The sequence below is a fragment of the Heterodontus francisci genome, unplaced genomic scaffold (assembly GCF_036365525.1).
Source record: "Heterodontus francisci isolate sHetFra1 unplaced genomic scaffold, sHetFra1.hap1 HAP1_SCAFFOLD_101_1, whole genome shotgun sequence".
Lineage (NCBI taxonomy): Eukaryota > Metazoa > Chordata > Chondrichthyes > Heterodontiformes > Heterodontidae > Heterodontus > Heterodontus francisci.
In genome coordinates this window covers 5,633,545-5,656,198 of record NW_027141025.1, presented here as the reverse complement: position 1 = coordinate 5,656,198, position 22,654 = coordinate 5,633,545, and the positions used below count along the sequence as shown (strand labels likewise).

Below are 22,654 nucleotides of genomic sequence, written 5' to 3'. Positions count from 1 at the left end.
AAAGGGTTAAAGCAGAAGTATGGGAAATGGAATGGACATGATGGGGCCCTGTCAACCATGGTGGGTGGATGAGGAGATGAGGAGAGTCCTCGGTTGTGGAAAAAGGAAGACATATATGGAAGCACTGGGATGATCGGTTGCATCACCAGACAGATACAATGCAGATGGAGAAAGTGGAAGAATGTGATAGAATCATTCTAGGAATCGTGGTGTGAGGAATCATAGACAAGATAACTGTGAGAGTCACTGGGCTTACTCTTTATATTAGTTAATAGCCTATCCCCAGAATCAGAGACAGAGATGTTGAGGAAGGGAATGGAAGAGTTGAAGATGGACCATGTGAAGATGAGGGGGAGAAATTGGAATAAACGTTGATGATGCTTCACGTACAGGGCGAGAGCAGGAAATATCAGTACATGTGGACAGGAGGACAACCTTCAGTCCCTCGGGTCAGTCACCTGTCATCATTAGTGATGACAAATCAAAAGTGCTTCATTGCCTGTGAGGCGACTTGAGATGTCATCGGAAGCATTGTGGCAACGTAAACTTGTCTGTTTCTCTCCATATGGGATGAAAGGAACTGTCATCTGTCAGGAGCCATTTAAAGCCCCTGCCCCACCCTTCGGTCTCTTAACTTATCAATTGCCGGTATGTGCCGCGCTCACCTCCAGTTCATTTTACCCTTGGCCCCCAGTTTAAACAGCGGAAGCTACTCGGTATGTCTCCAAAATGTATTTACTGAGAAAAGGTGATGGTGAACAACATCTGCCGACAAGCCTTCTGAACAATGATGACAGAAATAGTAACCAACAAAATTAATAACTTTTCTGGTGGCAGCAAACTATGCTTCAATTTCACCATTGTGTTTCATATTGTAGATGAAAATTGGTCACTAAGGCTGACTAACGGGGGAAGCTGGTGTGATGGGCGAGTGGAGATTTACTACACCGGCAGCTGGAGGAGATTGCAGGACAGACTCTGGACCCTGAATGATGCCAACGTGGTCTGTACACAGCTGGGCTGCGGTGAAGCGACAGCCACTTATAACTATCCAAAGGACGGAAAGGGTGAAGGACCCGTCTGGGTGAATGATGTCCAATGTGGAGGAAATGAATTGCAGCTCCAGAACTGCAGTTTGTTCACATTGAATTCGTCTCTCACTGACAGTATGGATGTTGGGGTCCTGTGTTCAGGTAAACAAATTCTTCACTGCTTTTACAATAACAAAGAAGTGAAATGTCTAATCTGCTGAGAAAAGTGATAATACAGGTTACTTGTTCCTGGGTGTCTCAAATCAGTAATTTCATTTGGGGGTAGGGGATGAGCAGGGTGGGCGGTGGGGGAGCTGGGGATGGACTGGGTGGTGTTCAGGGAGAGAGAACACGGACACAATTAAACAACAAGAACTTTTTTTCTCACAGAACTTTCAATAAACACATACATCACAAAGAGTTTATCAGGAATGTAATCGGACAGAAAACTGACACAGAGCCAGTCAAAGAGATGTTAGAGTGGGTGACTAAACTTTTAGTCAGATGGTTGGATTTGAAGAGGCGGAGACACAGAGATGTTTGGGGTGGAAATTCTCATCTGGGTGGTTAGATGGTTAAAGGCTAGACTGAAAGTTGTGGGGGATGGAAGTGGGAGATGTACAAGAAGCTGGATTCAGATAAATGCAGAGCTCTCGAAATGATTCAGGCTGGAGGAGGTTATACTGATGGCAGGGGGAGAGCATGAAGGTGTCTGAACATGAAGATCATAATTGAAAACTCGATGCATTGGCAGCAGGGATACCAGTGAGTGCAGTGGCGTTCCTGAGAGGGGCTTAATGGAGGGCAGGCGACAAAGCTTTGGATGAGCTGATGTTTCTGGAGGATGCAGGATGGGTTATCACCCGGGAGAACATTGAAATATGCTGTTCCACAGACAGCAAAGCATGGGTGAGCATTTCAGCAGCAGATGGGCTGCGGCAGGAAGGGAGGTGAATGATGATAGACGTGAAAGATCTCTATTTTGTGATAAATAGAATACAGAATTGGACTCTCAGCTGTGGTATCAAATCCGGCGTCGAGCTTGCAATCAGTTCCATTGTACAGTATATAAGAGCAGGTAGCTGTGTGGGAGTTGTTCTGGTGTAAGTTTCATTAGGCTGTGTATAAAAGTAGACAGATGTTTTGGACCAGATGCTTGAAAGTTCCATTGTGCAGCATGTCAATGCAGGCATATGTTCTGGGGAAGTTGTATTGTGCAGAATGAAAGCCTCGACCGATGTTTGTTTTTTAGAATTAGAATCAGAATATTTCAGCGCAGTACAGGCCCTTCGGCCCTCGATGTTGCGCCGACCTGTGAAACCATCTGACCTACACTATTCCATTTTCATCCATATGTCTATCCAATGACCACTTAAATGCCCTTAAAGTTGGCGAGTCTACTACTGCTGCAGGCAGAGCGTTCCACGCCCATACTACTCTCTGAGTAAAGAAACTACCTCTGGCATCTGTCCTATATCTATCACCCCTCAACTTAAAGCTATGTCCCCTCGTGTTTGCCATCACCATCTGAGGAAAAAGACTCTCACTATCCACCCTATCTAACCCTCTGATTATATTATATGTCTCTATTAAGTCACCTCTCCTCCTCCTTCTCTCCAACCAAAACAACCTCAAGTCCCTCAGCCTTTCCTCGGAAGACCTTCCCTCCATACCAGGCAACATCCTAGTAAATCTCCTCTGCACACTTTCCAAAGCTTCGACATCCTTCCCATAATGCGGTGACCAGAACTGCACGCAATACTCCAGGTGCGGTCACACCAGAGTTTTGTACAGCTGCAGCATGACCTCGTGGCTCCGAAACTCGATCCCCCTACTAATAAAAGCTAACACACCATATGCCTTCTTAACAGCCCTATTAACCTGGGTAGCAACCTTCAGGGATTTATGTACCTGGACACCAAGATCTCTCTGTTCATCTACACTACCAAGAATCTTCCCATTAGCCCAGTACTTGCATTCCTGTTACTCCTTCCAAAGTGAATCACCTCACACTTTTCCGCATTAAACTCCATTTGCCATCTCTCAGCCCAGTTCTGCAGCCTATCTATGTCCCTCTGTACCCGACAACATCCTTCGGCACTATCCACAACTCCACCGACCTTCGTGTCATCCGGAAATTTACTAACCCACCCTTCTGCACCCTCTTCCAGGTCATTTATAAAAATGACAAACAACAGTGGCACCAAAACAGATCCTTGCGGTACACCACTAGTAACTAAACTCCAGGATGAACATTTGCCATCAACCACCACACTCTGTCTTCTTTCAGCTAGCCAATTTCTGATCGAAAGCTCTAAATCACCTTCAACCCCATACTTCCGTATTTTCTGCAATAGCCTACCGTGGGGAACCTTATCAAACGCCTTACTGAAATCCATATACACCACATCCACTGCTTTAGCCTCATCCACCTGTTTGGTCACCTTCTCGAAAAACTCAATAAGGTTTGTGAGGTACGACCTACCCTTCACAAAACCGTGCTGATATTTCGCTAATGATAGTTTGGGGTTGTTCCAACGAACATTTATTTAAATATGACAGAGTGGAACTTACAACATATGAGATAGTTAATGATTCAGATTTAATACCGATTGGTTACAGTAAGTATTTTTTTCGGACACAGCGGCATTCAATACATTCCATCGTTTCACGTCAGAAGTTTACAGTGCCGAATGGTTATTACACACTCAGTCACTGGACAGAGTAGAGTATGTCATCTTGTTCTTTAGTTAGGTAGATGTTCAGCTCCACCCAACATTTATGTCCGCCTACAGAAGCCATGTGTCTTCTCCTTGTCTTCTACTTCTCTATCTGATGGGTCACATCCTGATTCTTATTCCCCAAAGTGCCTGACGCAATTAGTCCAATCATTTTTGTCTCGTCCAGATTAAATACTGGTTTCCTGCTCAGCCAGGAGGTCTACACATCTGGAGTTCAATTGTCCAATGACACTTCCTGATCCTGTCCAACATTTTGCAGAGAGATCCTGTTTTCTGCCCTCTTTGTTCACTCCAACAGTCATATATTGATATAATTGGTAGTTTAGATCATTGATATTTTACAGACAATAGCAATTGATAATATGCCTCACAAGTTTCGTCTGCTCATTGAACATAATAGCAGCAGCCTGTCTGGACAGAGAGGTCTGCATATTCTCTGTTCAGACGTATGGTTTATCTCTAAAATTACTCAAATGTCTTCATTGTCAAATACAGAGTCCCATCCTTACAAAAGTAAGTGATTCTGTTATGCAATTAATATTACATCTATTTATGATAATGTTATAATCAACACGACCCTGGAACATAGTTCTACACGAAGATACTGTATATTGCAAGACTGATGTTCAAGGGTAGAACTTGTGGACGTTACATTCTCCAGTATGAATTGGAAGTAATATATAGGGTGGATAAAAGAAATTCAGGCCTTGCCAGTAACACCCACACCCCATGAAAGAATTTAAAAAAAACAGAAAGGCTGGGTGACATCTGGCCAACAATCTGGTAATATAATCCTGAATGGATCAATCACATAAAGCATCATCGGTTCCTGCTCTTCTTTGCTAAAACCACCCGTTAGACAATGATCATCCAGGAAGGCAAAGGAAACGCGCAGCATATCTTCTCCATCATAAATCTTCCCCCTGAACCACTCCCCTGCCTCGTCCACCCTGAACTCCAAAAATAAATGAGAGGACTCCTAGACTTTTTGTCACAAAGTTCAAAAATATCTGTTCAGTCGCCTCCACAACTTACCTTTCTTCCCCAATCCACCGGGCCTAACTTCCTATCAGTTGTTCAACCCCACCCCGCACCATCACCCTGAATTCGCTTTTCTTGTTTCTCTCCTAGAGTCCTTCACGCTCTCTCTGAACCTATGCTGTTGATGAAATCCACGTCTTGCTGTGTGCGCCTTATTTCTACTAAGATACTGAACAGAGACATTCCCTTCCTGGGTCCCATGACAGCTGACAATATTAACGATTCTCTCTTTCTCTCTTCATGTTCAGCCCCCTCTCCTTCAAATCGGCAGTCATCATGCCTCTCCTCAGAAAGAAACCATTGACCACCTGTCCATGCAAATTATTGCCCCAGCTCCAACTGTTCGTTGCTCGCCAACGTCCTTGAATGTGTTGTCGCCTCCCAAATCCATGCTCATCTTTTATGGACTGCATGTTCCAATTCCTCAAATCCGATTTCTATCCACACCACAAGACCAGAATAACTCTTATCAAAGTCACAAATGTCATCCTAAGTGATTGTAACAAATCTAAACGTTTCCTCCTCCTATTTCTTGACTTGTCTACAAATGTTGATATGATTGATCATGAAATTCCTCTCCAACCCCTCTCCATTATCCCCTGGCTGGGTGGGACTGCACTCAGCTGGTTCTAGTCTTATCTGTGCAGTCATAGTCAGAAAGTTACCGGCAATGTCTTCTCTTCCCGCTCCTGCAAAGTCACCTACAGTGTCACCAAAGGATCTATCCATTGATACCTCATTTCTCATTTACATGCTGCCTTTCAGTGATATCCACAAACTGAGCCTCAGTTTCCACATGTATCTCACTGTATCCAACTCTACCTCACATTCAGCTCTCTTGAGCCCTCCACAGCCTGTACACTGTCAGAATTCCAGTCTGACATTCAGTACTGCATCAGCAGAAAATTCCTCCAACTCAGTATTGAAAAGATAGAAACCATCAGTCCCCATCGCATGTTTCCTTGCTGCCAACTCCATTTCTCGCCACACCAACTGTCTGTGACTCAGGCAGACGGCTTGTAATCTTGGTGTTACATTTGATCCCGGGGTGAGCCTCCTACCAAATCTCCATATCTTCATTAACACTGTCTATTTTCACCTCCATGACATCACCCGAATTTGCCGTGATCTATTCTTGTCGATTGCCCTTTTCCCTCCAGACTCGATAATTCTAATGTACTCCTGGCTGGCTTCCTTAGTTCCAACCTCTGCAAATTCTGCTGTCTCGACCAATTGCCACTCAGGCATCTGCCCTCTGCTCACTGACCTACTTTTCCCAGCAATGCGCGGTTTTAAATTTCTCATCCTTGTTTTCAAATCCCTTCCTGGCCTCGCAGCTCCTCTCTTTGCAATCGGCTCCAGTTTGACAGCTCCCAGTTCTGGCTTCTTGAGCATTCCTGATTTCAATTGCGCACCATGGCGGCCGTGCCTTAAGCTGCAAAGGTCACACGCTCCAGAATTGCTTCCTTAAATCTCTCTGCCTGTCAACCTCTCTTCCCTGCTTCAAGATACTCCATAACAAGCAAACTCTTTGACTTCGCTTTTGGTCATGTGACCTAATATATTCTTTGGTGCTCTGTGTTAAATTTTCTTTGATATCACTCCTGCACTGCGCCTTGGGATGTTGCATTACGTTAATGGCGCTAGATAAATGCAAGTCACTTGCAATTCAAGATAAAGGCAATAGGAGATGACAGTAAATGTCTGACCAAGATAACAGATAAGGGTAACATACATGGACAACGAACATATACAGTAATAAAACATGGGTATAAATTAATTGTTATTCGTGTGAGTGATCGCCTGTACAACAACGTACACAGCGTTCAAAACATAAAATGGGAACTGGAGAACATAACATGTCAAAGCCAGATGTAGTAGGATATCTGAAACATTTCTGTTCATTACATTCTGTGTAAGAAGCATGTGTAAACAGATATTCTGTTTTATAGCTTTATTTACCTGTCGCAGGCGCATTTAACATGTCTTGTTTTAAAGCTGGTGATGGTGCAATGAGTTGCATTGAGTGATGAGGTGAATGTCTATTGAAAGTATAATCCTCCTGTACTGTTGTCCAACAGACCACGTGCAGGTAAGGCTGTCTGACGGTGGAAGCCCATGTACTGGCCGAGTGGAGATTTATGACAATGGGATATGGGGTTCAGTCTGTGATGATTCCTGGGATCTGGCGGACGCTGACGTGGTTTGCAAACAGCTGGGTTGTGGAAAGGCCTTGGACCTGGCACTTCCGGCATCTTGTGAACGAGGCTCAGGGCCAGTTTGGTTGGATGAACTGAAGTGTTTCGGTAACGAATCATTTCTCTGGGAATGTCCCTCAGCATCGTGGGGTAACCACGACTGTTCTCATAAAGAAGATGTGAGGATCTTGTGTTCAGGTAAGGGTGCTTCCATGTGCCCATTTTCCGTAGTGTTGTGCACATGGCTTCACAGGGAAGATATGACATCGAATTACATACAATGGACAGCACAGATTCTGGCCATTCGGCCTTACTGGTCAATGTGGTGTTTATGCTGCCCACGAGTATCGCCCCATATCACTGCATCTAACCCTCTTTGCATATCCGCCTACTTCTTTCTTCTTCATGTACCTATACAGCTTTACCTTGAAGGCATCGACGCTCATCACTTCAACAATTGCATGTGTTCGGAATTCAAAATTCAAACCACTCCGAGCTAAAAAAAATAATTCTCCTGAATTTCTTATTAGATTTGTTCATGATCATGCTATATTTATGATCACTAGCTTCGGTCTCTGTCACTTTATAAGTGATTACTGCCCCTGTATCCCGAGGTCTCTTTGCTGTTATACATAATTTTAATCCTTATTTTACAAGAAGTACGTTGCCTCTTTATTCTTCCTATCAACACTGACCACCTTAGACTCATCTGTATTCAACTCATTTGGCAATTGTTTGCCCATTCGGCTCTTTTACTAACGTCTTCCGTATTTCGTATTTGTTGTCATCTGAAATTTTGAAATCATGTCTCCCTTGTCTAAGTCAAAATCGTTTATGTAAATATTGAGCAGCAGTGACCCCAGACCTGTGGAACACGACTTCCCACCTTCCGCCATTCTGGGTTACCACATTTAAACCCGACAGTGTGCTTTGTTAGATTAGATTAGAGATACAGCACTGAAACAGGCCCTTCGGCCCACCGAGTCTGTGCCGAACATCAACCACCCATTTATACTAATCCTACACTAATCCCATATTCCCAACTATCCCTATCACCTACATATACTAGTGACAATTTATAATGGCCAATTTACCTATCAACCTGCAAGTCTTTTGGCAGGAAACCGGAGCACCCGGAGAAAACCCACGCAGACACAGGGAGAACTTGCAAACTCCACACAGGCAGTACCCGGAATCGAACCCAGGTCCCTGGAGCTGTGAGGCTGCAGTGCTAACCACTGTGCCACTGTAGCTCGTCTTATAATATTCTTCCACTGATCTCTTGACTTCACATGCTCTGACCCCAGTCATGATCTCACGATGTGGTTCCTTGTCGGAGGCCTTCTGAAAAAAACGTGCATGTTGCATCGACTGCATTATCCCCGTTACCTTTCTGTAACGTCTGAAAACAATTCAGTAACGTTGTTTGTCTTTCTGTTGTTCAATCCGTGTTGATTATTCTTTAATACATTATGGGCTGCCGGTGTTTTTCTATCGCTTTTCTTGAATAATTACCGGAAATCAGTGAACACAACTGGTGCAGCATGTGTTGAGCTGTGCAGTATGAAATACAATGCGTTATCAATCCAAACACCTGGATATCAATTGTGTCATTGACAGAGCACAAAGAGCTGCGGCTGGTGAATGGGAAGCATCGCTGTGAGGGGAGAGTGGAAGTGTTCTACAATGGCACCTGGGGAACAGTGTGCTCGGATACACTTGATGGACCCGATGCAGAAGTGATCTGTAAACAGTTACAGTGCGGTCCCCTCAGTTCTATCGATTATTACACTCTGTCATTCGGAGAAGGATCTGGACCCATTTGGCTCGATGGGATGGAGTGTATTTCACACGAATCGTTCCTTTGGCAGTGTCAAACAGAACCGTGGGGGAAACACAACTGTGAACACAGGGAGGATGCTGGTGTTATTTGTTCAGGTAACACAACAAACGTCTCAATCAGTGAGTGTCATTTCAAACATTGGTGGCTGATACAGTCAGCATGTTTCTCTTCTCAACAGAAGCAAAAGTAACTGAGGAGCAGCTCCATCGATCAGAGGACTGCATTCGAGAATATGATTGTAAACATGTACTTTCACCAGGTGCTACTTCCTCTTTATTATACCAACTATCTGACTTGTACTCCTGTCTTATACTACATCAATAATAATAATTGATTCTCTTTGCCAGATTCTGGACATTGGTTGCGCCTGTTTGGAGGTAACACCAACTGCTCTGGGAGAGTGGAGATATTGTGCAATAACAGCTGGGGCACGGTTTGTGATGACTCCTGGGATTTGTCCGATGCCAATGTTGTCTGCAGACAGCTGGGTTGTGGTCACGCTCTATTGGCCCCCGGAGGAGCTACTTTTTCTCAGGGTGACGGTGTTATCTGGCTGGATGAGGTGAAGTGCACTGGAAGCGAATCTTCTCTGGCCGACTGTCCTTCCTCATCGCCGGCTCAATCTGACTGTGATCACAAGGAAGATGCCAGTGTGATTTGTTCCGGTGAGGGTGGCAGGGTTTGGAGAGTGGGGTTAGGGTACCTTGTTTTGTTAAATTGACTCATTAGTTCGGGAAATTAAGAACAGTATTTATCGTTTAAATGGAAAGTGCTGAAATTTCATCCTCCTGAACTTTTTGTACAATATATTCCATAGGGTTCGATGTGCCTCCAATTGTTTTCCCATCCACATCTGCAGGTACTTACCATTATTAATAGTCCAGCTAGCAATAGAGTTTGTATTAGTTGAATTGGTATTGTTGTCATTTTCTGAAGATGCTATGTGCACGTTCTCATTGACTGGAACATTTTGTTGCCTCACCGCATATTTCAAATGGTCCAGTTCAAATTCCGCTAATCCCAGTTTCTGGCTGTACCTGAACTGTCCTGCACTGATCAGAAACATGGGGGCACTGTCTCTGTAATTTAGATTGTTTCACACTTTCCTCTGGTGCAATGTGCACCACATAATGGGGAATGTTCAGCCCAACTCATTGCCTGGAAGCAGTGGATATAATTATTGAATACTTCTTGCAAATATTTTATCACACAAGATGGACTGTGTCTGTGCTAAACCTTTCTTTATTTTTGTCATTAAGAACAGGGATATAAAACTACTTCCATCCTAGTTGCGGTCTGCTTCGGAGTCCTGCTAATCTGTGTGTTGGTCTCACTGATGGTGGTTATACAGAAAAAGTCAATCAGAAGAGGTGAGGCTCATATCTTACAGGGGAACAAACAGAAAATCGCAGATTTAATGTCATATACTTGCAAGACTTTCGGTCATTGCAGCTTTCTATGGACTGTCAGGTGACCTTGTTAGAAATACATTGCAGTCGTATTTGCTGATTTTCTCCATTCAAGGTGCTCCAGAATGAATAAAATGTGACATTCAAAACGGAGAGTGATTTGAAGTGATCACATTCACTGTGAGAGTTCATCACATAATACATGAAACTCTGGAAGAATTTACTTATTGTAACAATGGATCAGGAAGATAATTTGATTTTTTGGGCTGTGCATTCAGCTATTTATTTGACTGTTCATCTTCCTTCATCCATTGGGTATCAATTCCTGCCCTTCAGATTCGGGCTCTGGGCATCCAATCGCGAGTTGTCTAACCGGGCCTGTCAGTTATTTTGACAAGTGATACTTGTATAGGACCTCCTGTATTCACCAGCGGTGATTCGACATTCCAAAACAACGCTTGCACTCATATTTCACCCATCTAACCCACTCCTGATTTATTATAAGAAATGGACCTCTTAATAAAAAGCACTTTTCATAATAATATCGAGTTCTTATAGAAAAAGCTCTCTTTCTCTCTCTGAATAAGAAATCGTCCATAGCTAGGACAGCATAGACCTGTTATCTCTGCCAAGGACCCGGCCAGAACAGCCTCTGTAACAAGACAATCATAAAGCTGAAAAGATCGAGCCTTGTAACTTGACTAGACTGGAAGTAGTTTGCAAACGATCACAAGCACGAGATCAGGTCATGGAGTCATAGAGTTATGCAGCAGAGAAACACGCCCTTCGGCCCAACGTGTCTGTGCCAGCCATCAAGCACCTATCTATTCTAATCCCGTTACCCAGCATTTGGCCCTTAGCTTTGCATGCTATCCCATTTCAAATGCTCATCTAAATACCTTAAATTTTGTGAGGGGTACTGCCTCTACCACCCCTTCTGGCAGTGTGTTCCAGTCTCCAATCATCCTCTTTGTGAATAGTTTCTTCCTCAATACCCCTCTCAAACACCTGCCCCTTACATGAAATCTATCCCCCCTGGTTACTGACCCCGCCGCTAAGGGAGCATGTTTCTTCCTATCTATCATATCAATGCCTTTCACAATTTTGTATACCTCAATCAGGTCCCACCTCAGCCTTCTCTGCTCTAAAGAAAACAACTCTAGCCTATCCAGTCACTCTTCATAGCTGAAATGCTCCAGCCCAGGCAACATCCTGGTGAATCGCCTCTGCACTCTCTCCAGTGCAATCACATCCTTCCTTTGGTGTGGTGACCAGAACTGTACACAGTACTCCAGCTGTGGCTTAACTATAATTTTATACAGCTCCATCATAACCTCCCCGCTCTTATATTATATGACTCGGCTAATACATACAAGTATTCCATATGCCTTCCTAACCAACTTATCTCCCTGTGCTGCTGCCTTAAGTGGTCTATGGACAAGTACGCCAATGTCCCTCTGACCCTTTGTACTTCCTAGGGTCCTACCATCCATTGTATACTCCCTTGCCTTGTTAGTCCTCCCAAAGTGTATCACCTCACACTTCTTAGGATTAAAGTCCATTTGCTACTCCCTCGCCCATCTTACCAGTCCATCTATATCGTCCTGCAATCTAAGGCTTTCCTCCTCACTGTTTATGACACCAGTAGTGTTCGTGTCATCTGCGGTCTTACTGACATACCTCCTATATCCACGTCTAAATCATTAATGTACATGACAAACAGTAATGGCCCCAGCACCGATCCCTGCAGTACACCACTGGTCCCTGGCTTCCAATCGCAAAAATAACCCTTGACCGTCACCCTCTGCCTGCGGCACTAAGCCAACTTTGGATCCAATTTTCCAAATTGCCCTGGATCCCATGGGCTCTTACTTTCAAAAAGGAAATAGGAGAGATCAGGGCCAACATGTTCCCGTAAAGTTGAAGGGTAGGAGCAACAAGTCCAAGGGAACCCTGGATGTCAAGGGTTATGGAGGATTAGATAAGGAATAAAAAGGAGGTTTATGACAGATTCAGAGCGCTGAAAATAGCGCAAGCCCTAAAAAAGTACAGAAAGCACAGGCCGTACTTAAAAAATGACTTTGGAGAGCGAAGAGGGGGCATGCAAAAACACTTGTGAGCAAGATAAAGGACAATACCAAGGAGTTTTTAAAGTATATTCATGGAAAGAGGATATCCAGGGAAAGAGTAGGGCCGATTAGGGACCAAAGTAGCCATCTGTGTGGAGCCGGATGACATAGATTAGGTTTTAAATTATTACTTTTCATCTGTGTTCACCATGGAGCTGGATGATGTTGGTGTAGAGATCAGGGAAGGGAATTGTGATATACTTGAATAAATTAACATTGAAAGGTAGGAAGTATTAGATGTTTTAGTGGGCTTAAAATGGATAAATCCTCAGGCCCAGATGAGATAGCTTAGTTTCGAAATACAGCACTGAAACAGGCCCTTCGGCCCACCAATTCTGTGCCGACCATCAACCACCCATTTATACTAATCCTACACTAATTTCATATTCCTACCACATACCCACCTCTCCCTATATTTCCCAGCCACCTACCTAAACTAGGAGCAATTTACAATGGCCAATTTACCTGTCCACCTGAAATTCTTTGGCATGTGGGAGGAAACCGGAGCACCCAGAGGAATCACACGCTGACACAGGGAGCACTTGCAAACTCCAGGCAGGCAGTACGCAGAATTGAACCCGGGTTGCTGCGGTGCTAACCACTGCGCCACAGTACCGCCCTGGGAGGATGTGCCACAGACTGTTACGTGAGACAAGGGAAGAGATAGCAGGGGCTTTGACACAGATTTTCAAATCCTGTCTGATCACAGGAGATGTACCAGAGGACTGAGGACAGTGAATGTGGTACCATTATTCAAGAGGGGTAGCAGGGATAAACCAGATAATTACTGGTTGGTGAATCTAACATCAGTGGTACGGAAACTATTGGAAAAAATCCTGAGGAACAAGATTAATCTCCATTTGGACAGGCAGGCATTAATCGGGGAACTCAGCATGGCATTGTCAGGGGGAGATCGTTTCTAACAAACTTGATGGAAATTGTCCCCAGTCTGCTGCAGGTAAATATATGAGAATGCAAAAAAAATAGATACATAGACTTATCCGAAAATATGCACAACAAAACTACTCTGCATTCACAATACCTGGCTTTGTCTCTTTACTATCGGCATCTCTGTGATTTGGATGTGTTCGCAGATAATTTACTGTTAAACGCTCGTGGTTTGCAACTAAACTTTAATCTCCCTACCCTTCATCTGGCAGGTTCTGTCACTGGTGGCAAGGATTCACCGGCTGGTTTATACCAAGCAATTTATGAAGAGATTGAGAATATTCCACCTGGCAAGGATTCCTATCAGATCCGGCGTTCAGGTCTGTGTTTTATATTTCATACCGAATTTTGTCTAGACAAATGTCACTTCCACTTAAATACCCCATTTTAATGGTCAGTTTACTGACTGAACACTGTCAGAAATCCGTTCACTATCACCCTGTGAAGGTGGCCGATCACAGTGCGAGTGTGTCTATATCAGTGTGTATAGTAAGATGAGCAATGGGTTTGGGAAGATTCCCACCCATCGCGAATGGTTAAAGAACGTGATTTCAGTTTGTTTGTAACTTACGTGTAATTTTATTCCATTTAAACTAGACCATAAATAATCACTGCTCTCAGGAGGAGACAGTCACATTGACTCAGATTTTATTTCTCGAGGTGACTGGATTTCTGGATCAGAAACACGTTCCCATCAGGAACTCCTTACCTGAAATCAGTGGTTTCTACAAAAAAACTTATTCTGACACTTTGTATTCTGAAGCTTAACATAATATCTACAAATTCCACTTCATGATACTGGGGCAACAACACTAGAAAATCGATGAAAGCTTTGTCCTGTGATATATTTAAGGAGCGATTTAACCATTGAGATAAATTTCTGAGGTTACAACAAAACACACAAAGACGATTTCCCTGGTAGATAAATGAGAATCCTAAACGATTCAATAAGTATATTAAGAGTAAATGGGTAGCTAGGGAGAGAGTAGGTCCCCTTAAGGATCAGTGTGGTAATCGATGTGTGGAGCCACGGGAAATGGGGTAGGTCGTAAATGAATACTTTTCGTCTGTATTTACCGTGCAGAACGTCACGGAAGCTAATGCGTTCAAGGGAGGGACCAGCGATATCCTGGAGCATATCAACATTACAAGGGAGGAGGTGTTGGAGGTTTTGAAGCACATTAAGTTGGATAAATCTCCGGGGCCTGACCAGGTGTATCCTAGGAGGCTATGGGAGGAGATTGCTGGGACCTGGCAGAGAGTTTTGTATCATCATTAGCAACGGGTGAGGTACCGGAAGACTGGAGGAGAGCTAATGTTGTGCCTTTATTTAAGAAGGATAGCAGGAATAAGTCAGGGAACTACAGGCCGGTGAGCATTACATCAGTGGTGAGGAATTTATTGGAAGGGATTCTGAGAGACAGAATTTATATGCATTTGGAAAGGCAAGGTCTGATTAGGGATAGTCACCATGGCTTTCTGCGTGGGAAAACATATCTTACGAATTTGATTGTGTTTTTTGAGGAGGTGACCAAGAGGATTGACGAGGGCAGGGCGGTGGACGTTGCCTACATGGACTTTAGCAAGGCTTTTGACAAGGTCCTGCATGGTAGGTTGTTCCGGAAGGTTCGAACACATGGGATCCAGGGTGTGGTAGCACATTGGATACAAAATTGGCTTAGTGATCGGAGGCAGAGGGTGGTAGTGGATTGTTGTTCTTCAGATTGGAGGCCTGTGACCAGTGGTGCGCCGCAGGGATCGGTGCTGGGCCTTCTGTTGTCTGTCATACATATTGGTGACTTGGATGAGAATGCAGGGGGCATGATTAGTAAGTTTGCAGATGATACCAAAATTGGTGGTATAGTGGACAGTGAAGAAGGTTATCTAAAGCTACAACAGGATATAGATCAACTGGGAAAGTGGGCAAGTGATTGGCAAATGGTATATTTAACGCAGGCAAGTGCGAAATGATGCATTTTGGAAAGTTGAACCAGGGAAGGAGATAAACAGTGAATGGCAGGGCCCTGGGAGTGTTGTTGAGCAGAGAGACCTTGGGGTGCATGTACATAGTTCTCTGAAAGTAGCAATACAGTTAGACAGGGTGGTGAAGAAGGCGAATGGCATGCTTGCCTTCATCGGCCGAGGCATTGAGTACAAAAGTTGGGACGTCATGTTACAGTTGTACATAACGTTGGTTAGGCTGCACTAGGAGTACTGTGTGCAGTTCTGGTCGCTGCACTACAGGGAAGATGTGAGTAAGCTAGAGAGGGTTCAGAAAAGATTCACAAAGCTGTTGCCTGGCTTGGAGCGCTTGATTAATAAAGAGAGATTGGATAGGCTGGGTCTGTTTTCCCTGGACCGAAGGAGACTGAGAGGGGACATGATAGAGGTATATAAAATGATGAGAGGCATAGATAGGTTAACTGGCCAGAGTCTGTTTCCCATGTTAAGGGTGACTAAAACTATAGGGCATTGATTTAAGGTGAGAGGGAGGAGGTTTAAAGGGGATAAAATTTTTCACACAAGGAATAGTGTTTATCTGGAATGAGCTGCCAGAGGAGGTGGTGGAGAGTGTAACAGTAGTAACATTTAAGAGGCATCTGGACAGGTACTTGAATGAGCAAGGCATAGAGGGATGTGGAATTAATACAGGCAGGGGGAATAGTATAGATAGGCATTCTGGTGGGCATGGACGCTGTGGGCCGAAGGGCCTGTTTCTCTGCTGTGCGACTCTATGACTCGTATTTCAAATCCGTTATTGCCCTCCTTGCACACTTTTCTACCCCATTATCCGGGGTGGGGCTCGGTTTTGGAGCCCCACCACCTGCCGTTTGAGACTCTGAAAGGGAAAGAGACAGGGTGGAGGGATTTTGGATTAAGAAACTGTGCTCACTGACTATGTTTTACACTATTGTCTCTGCTCTGATGTCTGAAATCTGACCGACCGCGTATTGTTAACGGCTCGCTGTATGAGCCAACATTTAAGGTCCAACCCTAGTTGCTCTTGAACCACTGCAGTCCCTGTGATGAATTTTCCACAATCACATCAGATCCAAAGTCCCAGGACATTGTCACCAGATGATGACGGTATTATGTTATTTATTCGAACGTGCCAATCAATCTCTCCAATAACCATCCATGTTTGTGTTTAACAGTTACTGATTCCATTGAGTCCCTCAATCAGATTGAATATTACACAAGTTACAGTTTGGGTGACACGGATCCTGGATCTGAATATCCTGAAGGGAACATCTCTAGAATTCGGGGTGGGTACATTTTTACTTGTTACCATCACGTTTTTTAATCCATCACTCTGTCTGTTATCTAAAATCAACAATTAAATCAATCAGAACTCACTCGCCCGAAAATGATGCTGCTGAAGACATGGAGATTTGCTGAGTGAGTTTAGTTTAAAAAAATGGAGAAATAATTTGGATTTCTACAAAATCATCCCGATTGTATCCAGTGGTATAATGGAATGAAACTTTCAGTTCATGATGTTTTCTGACACTGTTGTCTTGGCGGTGCAATGTGAAATTTGCGTGTATGTTGGATGGGTGATTCAATGGGATACACGTGACTTTTAAATGGAGGGCAGCATTTTGTTCCACAGTGACCAAAGTCTGGGAGTGAAAATGCCGCTGGATAGCGGTGCAAAGGAAACCTGACGTCCTTACACAGTTAGGTGATATTCCCCGAGTCGACCGAGCTCGTGGGTGGAGGCTCCACTTTAAGACGCTGGGCAGATAACGGAGCAAAGGAATCAGGAAATTCATGGCAATTTTCCAAACTATTCACAATTTAGTGAAAGGCGGGCGAGACTAAAAGTTTCAGAGACTCGCCATCGATAACCAAGGTGAAGTTCAGAGGAAGGTAAGTTTTGGTTGTGAAAAGCATTGTGGCATTGGAGGGAAGGGGAGAGATATTGAATCACGGTACTGGCAATCTGGAGGCTGACCGATCTTGGCGATCACAACAGAGGTATTCAGAATGAGCATCCTCTCTGACTTATAAGATAGGTATAAAAAATGAAAACAATGAAGGGCTTGAGAAGTGAGAGCAGCAATTTGCAATAGGTGTCATCCACTCCTGTTTTGAGATCTCCCATTGTGGAGGAGCATCAAAGATGGAGAGAACAGCAGTCCCCAAGGGTTGGTCTGCTGCACCCAGAGAGGGACAGGAATCGTGAGGCTGGAACAGAGTGTGGATTAGCAGGGCAGCACAGTAGCACGCAAGCAGCTTCTTGAGTGCAGATGATGCTACCCACGAGTGGGTTTACCATCACAGGCTCTGCTTTCTGCAAATGTCAGAGCAGCAGTGTCACTGAAGATTATGCCTTACCAGGGAGGTGGTCACTGAGCTGGAGGAGGATCTGATGGAGGAGGATCTGAACCAATGAGTGGGGGCACCCCTCCTCCAATTTCATTTTCATATTGTGTGACATTTAAGGCTGTCAGCTTAATGTTAGGCACTGCACTCACCTTGCCATACTACATCAGGGCATTGATCCTGTTCCTGCACTGAAGCCTCTTACATGGGACTACCTCACGTCTGCTCAACTCCTCCTCAATCTCCTGCCAGGCCCTGCCTGCCAGCCTAGCCGGCCTCCTCCACCCGTTCCGATGGGAAAAGCGCTTCCCTCCTGCCATTGCCGCTTGGAGGAACACGTACAGGGAGACATGAGAAAACCTGGGCTCCACCCTTGCTCTGACTGCTGCCATCTTACAAACACACCAGTTGTCAGTCCTCCCACCCAATGTCCTACAGTGCTCCTGTCTTTCAATCGATTGCTGGCTGCCGTTTCAAATATATGACGGGCCTATGATGACTCAACTGCCGCGGCACGACATGGTCCTACCATTCGTCAGCCTCAAATCTCATTCCAGCTGAATATCACAGTCAAACCTGGCAAGCTTGAGTAGATTGGCGTCTAACAATATCATTCTAAATATTCAGTGTTACCATGTGATTTTTGTGAAAATCATTATTTCCTCTCAGGTCTGGTCCCCGGTGATTATGATGATGTTCAGACTGGAGCCATTGACACTCAGGATGGTCACTTGTTGCTGGACAGTGTTCCTGATGATCTCTTCACACTGACAAGTGCCGGCGGTGATCTCTCCACTATCTGTGAGTTAAACTCCCACAGTCACCATCTCTCTGTTTCTACTTTGAATTTCATTCCAATCGGCGATCTCACAGACTGCTGGTTGATTTAAATTCATGTTGTGATTAAAGCAAATTAGTCTCCTCAATGGGGCGGCACAGTGGTGCAGTGGTTAGCACCGCAGCCACAGCTCCAACAAGCCGGGTTCTATTCTGGGTACTGTCTGTGTGGCGTTTGCAAGTTTTCCTTGTGTCTGCGTGGTTTTTCTCCGGGTGCTCCGGTTTCCTCCCACAGCCAAAAGACTTGCAGGCTGGTCGGTAAATTGGCCATTATAAATTGCTCCTAGTATGGGTAGGTGGTAGGGAAATATAGGGACAAGTGGGGATGTGGTAGAAATATGGGATTAGTGTAGGATTAGTCGAAAATGGGTGGTTGATGGTGGGCCAAAGGGCCTGTTTCAGTGCTGTATCTCTGAACAAAAGTAAATGCTGGACTTATTTTAGAAAATACATCCTGACGTTATCTCTGTTATGAACACATTCACTGGAAATCCTTCAGGTGCTCAATCTAAACACCCTGATTCGGGCTCAGCAGATCCACTTCATCTGCTATCACCCAGCGGGAAAATAACAACACGGTGAATGGAGCTGGAAACCATTCAAATTCCAGTCCCCATCACCTCATTGACACTTATACAGATGACCCGCACTGAACTCACTTTTAGTTCAATAATTCATCCATCATCTTTCTCTCCATAGTATGCAACTCCCAGACCCGCACTGAAACAGCTTTGCTGGTTCCCTCCAATCCTGAAAACAATGAGGATGTTCACTGTGACACGTTCACAGCAGCAGACATTCCACCAATGACGGGCAGTGACTGTGCGGTTCAACATCTTACATCTGCATAAACCCGGTAAGACCAATGCTGTATTATTTGTTCCATTTATTTGTGCTGACAGTGTACAGTCCCGGCTGGTTCTTATATTAATATGATAATGAATGGCGTCTTCAGCAGTCAGTGATTCTAAAGTATCGCAGAGAACATTCTGTGTACTTACTATTGAAATAGGAGGATTATTGAAACATAAATATTCTGAGTAGAGAACATCTACTGTATTTGATGTGTTTATTTGATGGTTGGCATTGCTGTAACCCTCTCAAGTCGTTTCTGTTATCCTTTCAGCTGAAAAGTCAGCCTCAAATCCAGCAAATGATGTCTAAAGGTGTATCACAGACCGGTGGAAAATATTCTGTGTTAAATCTGAAACAATGGCATGAACATTTCCAACAGTGTGAACATGCTGAATGTGCTTTACTTCACGATATAAGCATCACTTTGCGTTCATCAGTCACCAGATTACTTGGTGTTGGAATAACAAGATTTGGCTTTTCTCCATATTTTCTCTGAAAGTGTGCGTAATCTGTTTAATTAAAATACCAAACAGAATTGATTTCGGATCATTTCTCTGTCTGTACAAATACTGAGATACATTCCTCCACATGTAATTACCAACACTGACACAGAGATTAAATCCATTGCTTATCAATAAAGAGTTGGTATGAAATTCGTTCTGTAACCGTTTCACATGTTCATATCCTATTAAGGAATGTTTAGAATACGTCTGTCGAAGAATAAATGGTCTGTCTCTTTTATCTGCATTTATTGTATCGGCTTCCTTCCACCGCCATCTACTCGATGTGGACAAATTACTGCAGTTTATAATGTAAGTGTTGATGTACAATGGAAATAATGCAAAATTAATAAAAACATTGATTCCATGTTTTAGCTGTAATGTGTGTCTTTGTCAATATTAATTCCAATATTATGATTCAAGTTCTAAATATACACCAATTCCTGGATACAATACAATGTTGTTTTACTGTGCTGCACTATCCCGGAGTATGGCGGTAGAGCAGGAGAATCTGATCAGAAATTAATGTGTTTTTGCAATTTAATTCGAAGTATTTTAGTTCGTCATCAGTGGTGTGCAATTGTTACTCAGTCGGGAGAACGACGACATCGTGCTGACTCTCCAGCTGATGGTGATTTTTGTTTTTGGTCGGCTGACTGAAACACCTGTAACCACCAGCAGAGGGCGAGCATTATTAGACTTGAAATCAGATAATGCTGGAAACACTGAGCAGGTCTGGTATCATCTGTGGAGAGAGAAACAGCACCAGCTTTGCACGTTAATGCGATTTCTTCAGAACCATGTAATGATTGAGATTATTACTTTTAGCAAAGACAGAACCAGGGAAAAGCGGCATAGTGGCACAGTGGTGAGCACCGCAGCCTCACAGCTCCAGGGACCCGGGTTCGATTCCGGGTACTGCCTGTGTGGAGTTTGCAAGTTCTCCCTGTGTCTGCGTGGGTTTCCTCCGGGTGCTCCGGTTTCCTCCCACAAGCCAAAAGACTTGCAGGTTGATAGGTAAATTGGCCATTATAAATTGTCACTAGTATAGGTAGGTGGTAGGGAAATGTAGGGACAGGTGGGGATGGTTGGTAGGAATATGCGATTAGTGTAGGATTAGTATAAATGGGTCGTTGATGTTCGGCACAGACTCGGTGGGCCGAAGGGCCTGTTTCAGTGCTGTATCTCTCATCTAAATCTAATTTCTGGAGGCATGGAGGGAATAAAATAATTAAGGTTTATGTTAATATGGAGGCAGGTATGATTAAATGAATCCCGTCGCCTTTACTCTCTCTGATCTATGTCCCTGTGATCTGCAACACTTCATTCTCTCAACCATGACATTGTCATTAAACCTGCTGACAATGGAATCTCTGTTGTTGTTTTCTGAAAAGAACCTTGGGGAGCCTAAGCTCTAACTCTGTGGCGTATCTTCCCAATTTCCCTGGACCATGATCACACCAGCGAACATCAAGTCATCCTTTTGCATGCTATCACTGCACATGGAGAGTGGACCTGCGTGAGAAGGGCAGCGGCGGCATGAGATAAAAAGCTGTGGCAGAGAATCCCTTCTACCTCTCTCCACCTGTCAGAGCTGAGGTGTGTCATCTCAGAAAAACAGGTAGGTGATTGGTGGGTATCTCATCCGTGCCTGTTTTGATTAGCCAAGTGGTTTAAATGATGAGACGTGATTACAGATGATGAGTACAGTTAAGAAATTCACATTTAAAGTATTTAACATCCAAATTAATTAATTAGAATAGAGATAGCTGGGGAGGCGATGTGTTGTAGCTGTATTATGTGGGAGCTGGTGGACACTAGTGCGATCCACGGTGACCACATCTGTAACAAGTGTTGGCTGCTCGAGAACATTCGGCTCAGAGTTGATGAGCTGGAGTCCGAGTTGCGGACAATGTGACACAGCAGGGAGGGTTAGAGTTACCTGGACACTGTGCTTCCGGAGACAGTCGCGCCCCTTATATTAATTACATCAACTTTGGACTGCAGTTAGGGACAGGAGGGTGTGACTGCGAGTGAGGCAAGTATGGGGATCTAGAATTTAGCTTTGGAGGAGACATATCCAATAGTTATGAGGCTCCTGCTCCCAGTGTGGACGAGGGCACAGGCTGAAGGGAGGATGAGCGAACTGACCACAGCACCATGGTTCAGAGTGCCATTCAAGTGGGTAAGAAAAGAGAAATGTACTAATAGGGGTTAGGATAGTTAGGGGAATAGGTACTGTTCTCTGCAGCAAAGATAGAGAGTCCCGAAGGCTGTGTTGCCTACCTGGTGCCAAGGTTGAGGAGACCTCTTCTTGGCTTCAGACGAACTTGGAATGGAAGGGGAAGGATCCAGTTATTGTAGCCCATGTAGGTACCAACGACAGAGGAAGGATTCGGAAAGAGGTTCCGCTGAGGGACTATGAGCAGCTCGTGCTAAATTAAAAAGCAGAACCACAAAGGCAATAATCTCCGCAATACTACCTGAGCAACGTGGAAAATAGCGCAGGGTAAATAAGATTAGAGAGGTAAATGCATGGCTCAAAGATTGGTGTGGAAGAAATGGGTTCCGATTCATGGTGCTCTGGTACCAGTTCTAGGGAAGGAGAGAGTTGTTCCGTTGGGACGGGGTTCATTTGAACAATGCTGGGACCAGTGTCCTGCCCATATGCCCATACGTATAACTAGGGTTGTAGATTCGATTTCAAACTAATTAGTGCGGGGGACGGGGGTGGTGGGTTTCAATTCAAGGGAAGTTTTAAAAACAATCAAAAGGAAATGAGAGATCAGAGAT

At 44.3% G+C, this 22,654-nt stretch overlaps 2 protein-coding genes across 2 annotated transcripts; both read left to right on the top strand.

Annotated features, from left to right (window-relative positions):
* The first annotated feature begins 883 nt into the window (after positions 1–883).
* Positions 884–7,275, top strand: LOC137361849 (CD5 antigen-like). Its single transcript, XM_068026452.1, has 3 exons — positions 884–1,193; positions 6,895–7,203; positions 7,265–7,275. The coding sequence occupies exons 1-3, from the start codon at positions 1,169–1,171 to the stop codon at positions 7,273–7,275; spliced, it is 345 nt and encodes a 114-aa protein (XP_067882553.1). The 5' UTR covers positions 884–1,168.
* A 1,373-nt stretch (positions 7,276–8,648) lies between these two features.
* On the top strand, positions 8,649–20,162 carry LOC137361848 (uncharacterized). Its single transcript, XM_068026451.1, has 10 exons — positions 8,649–8,949; positions 9,033–9,113; positions 9,202–9,477; positions 9,672–9,713; positions 10,245–10,324; positions 14,425–14,508; positions 16,525–16,606; positions 18,339–18,470; positions 19,206–19,362; positions 19,633–20,162. Exons 1-9 carry the CDS (start codon positions 8,847–8,849, stop codon positions 19,355–19,357), a joined length of 1,032 nt encoding a protein of 343 aa, XP_067882552.1. The 5' UTR covers positions 8,649–8,846; the 3' UTR covers positions 19,358–19,362; positions 19,633–20,162.
* The last annotated feature ends 2,492 nt before the right edge of the window (positions 20,163–22,654 follow it).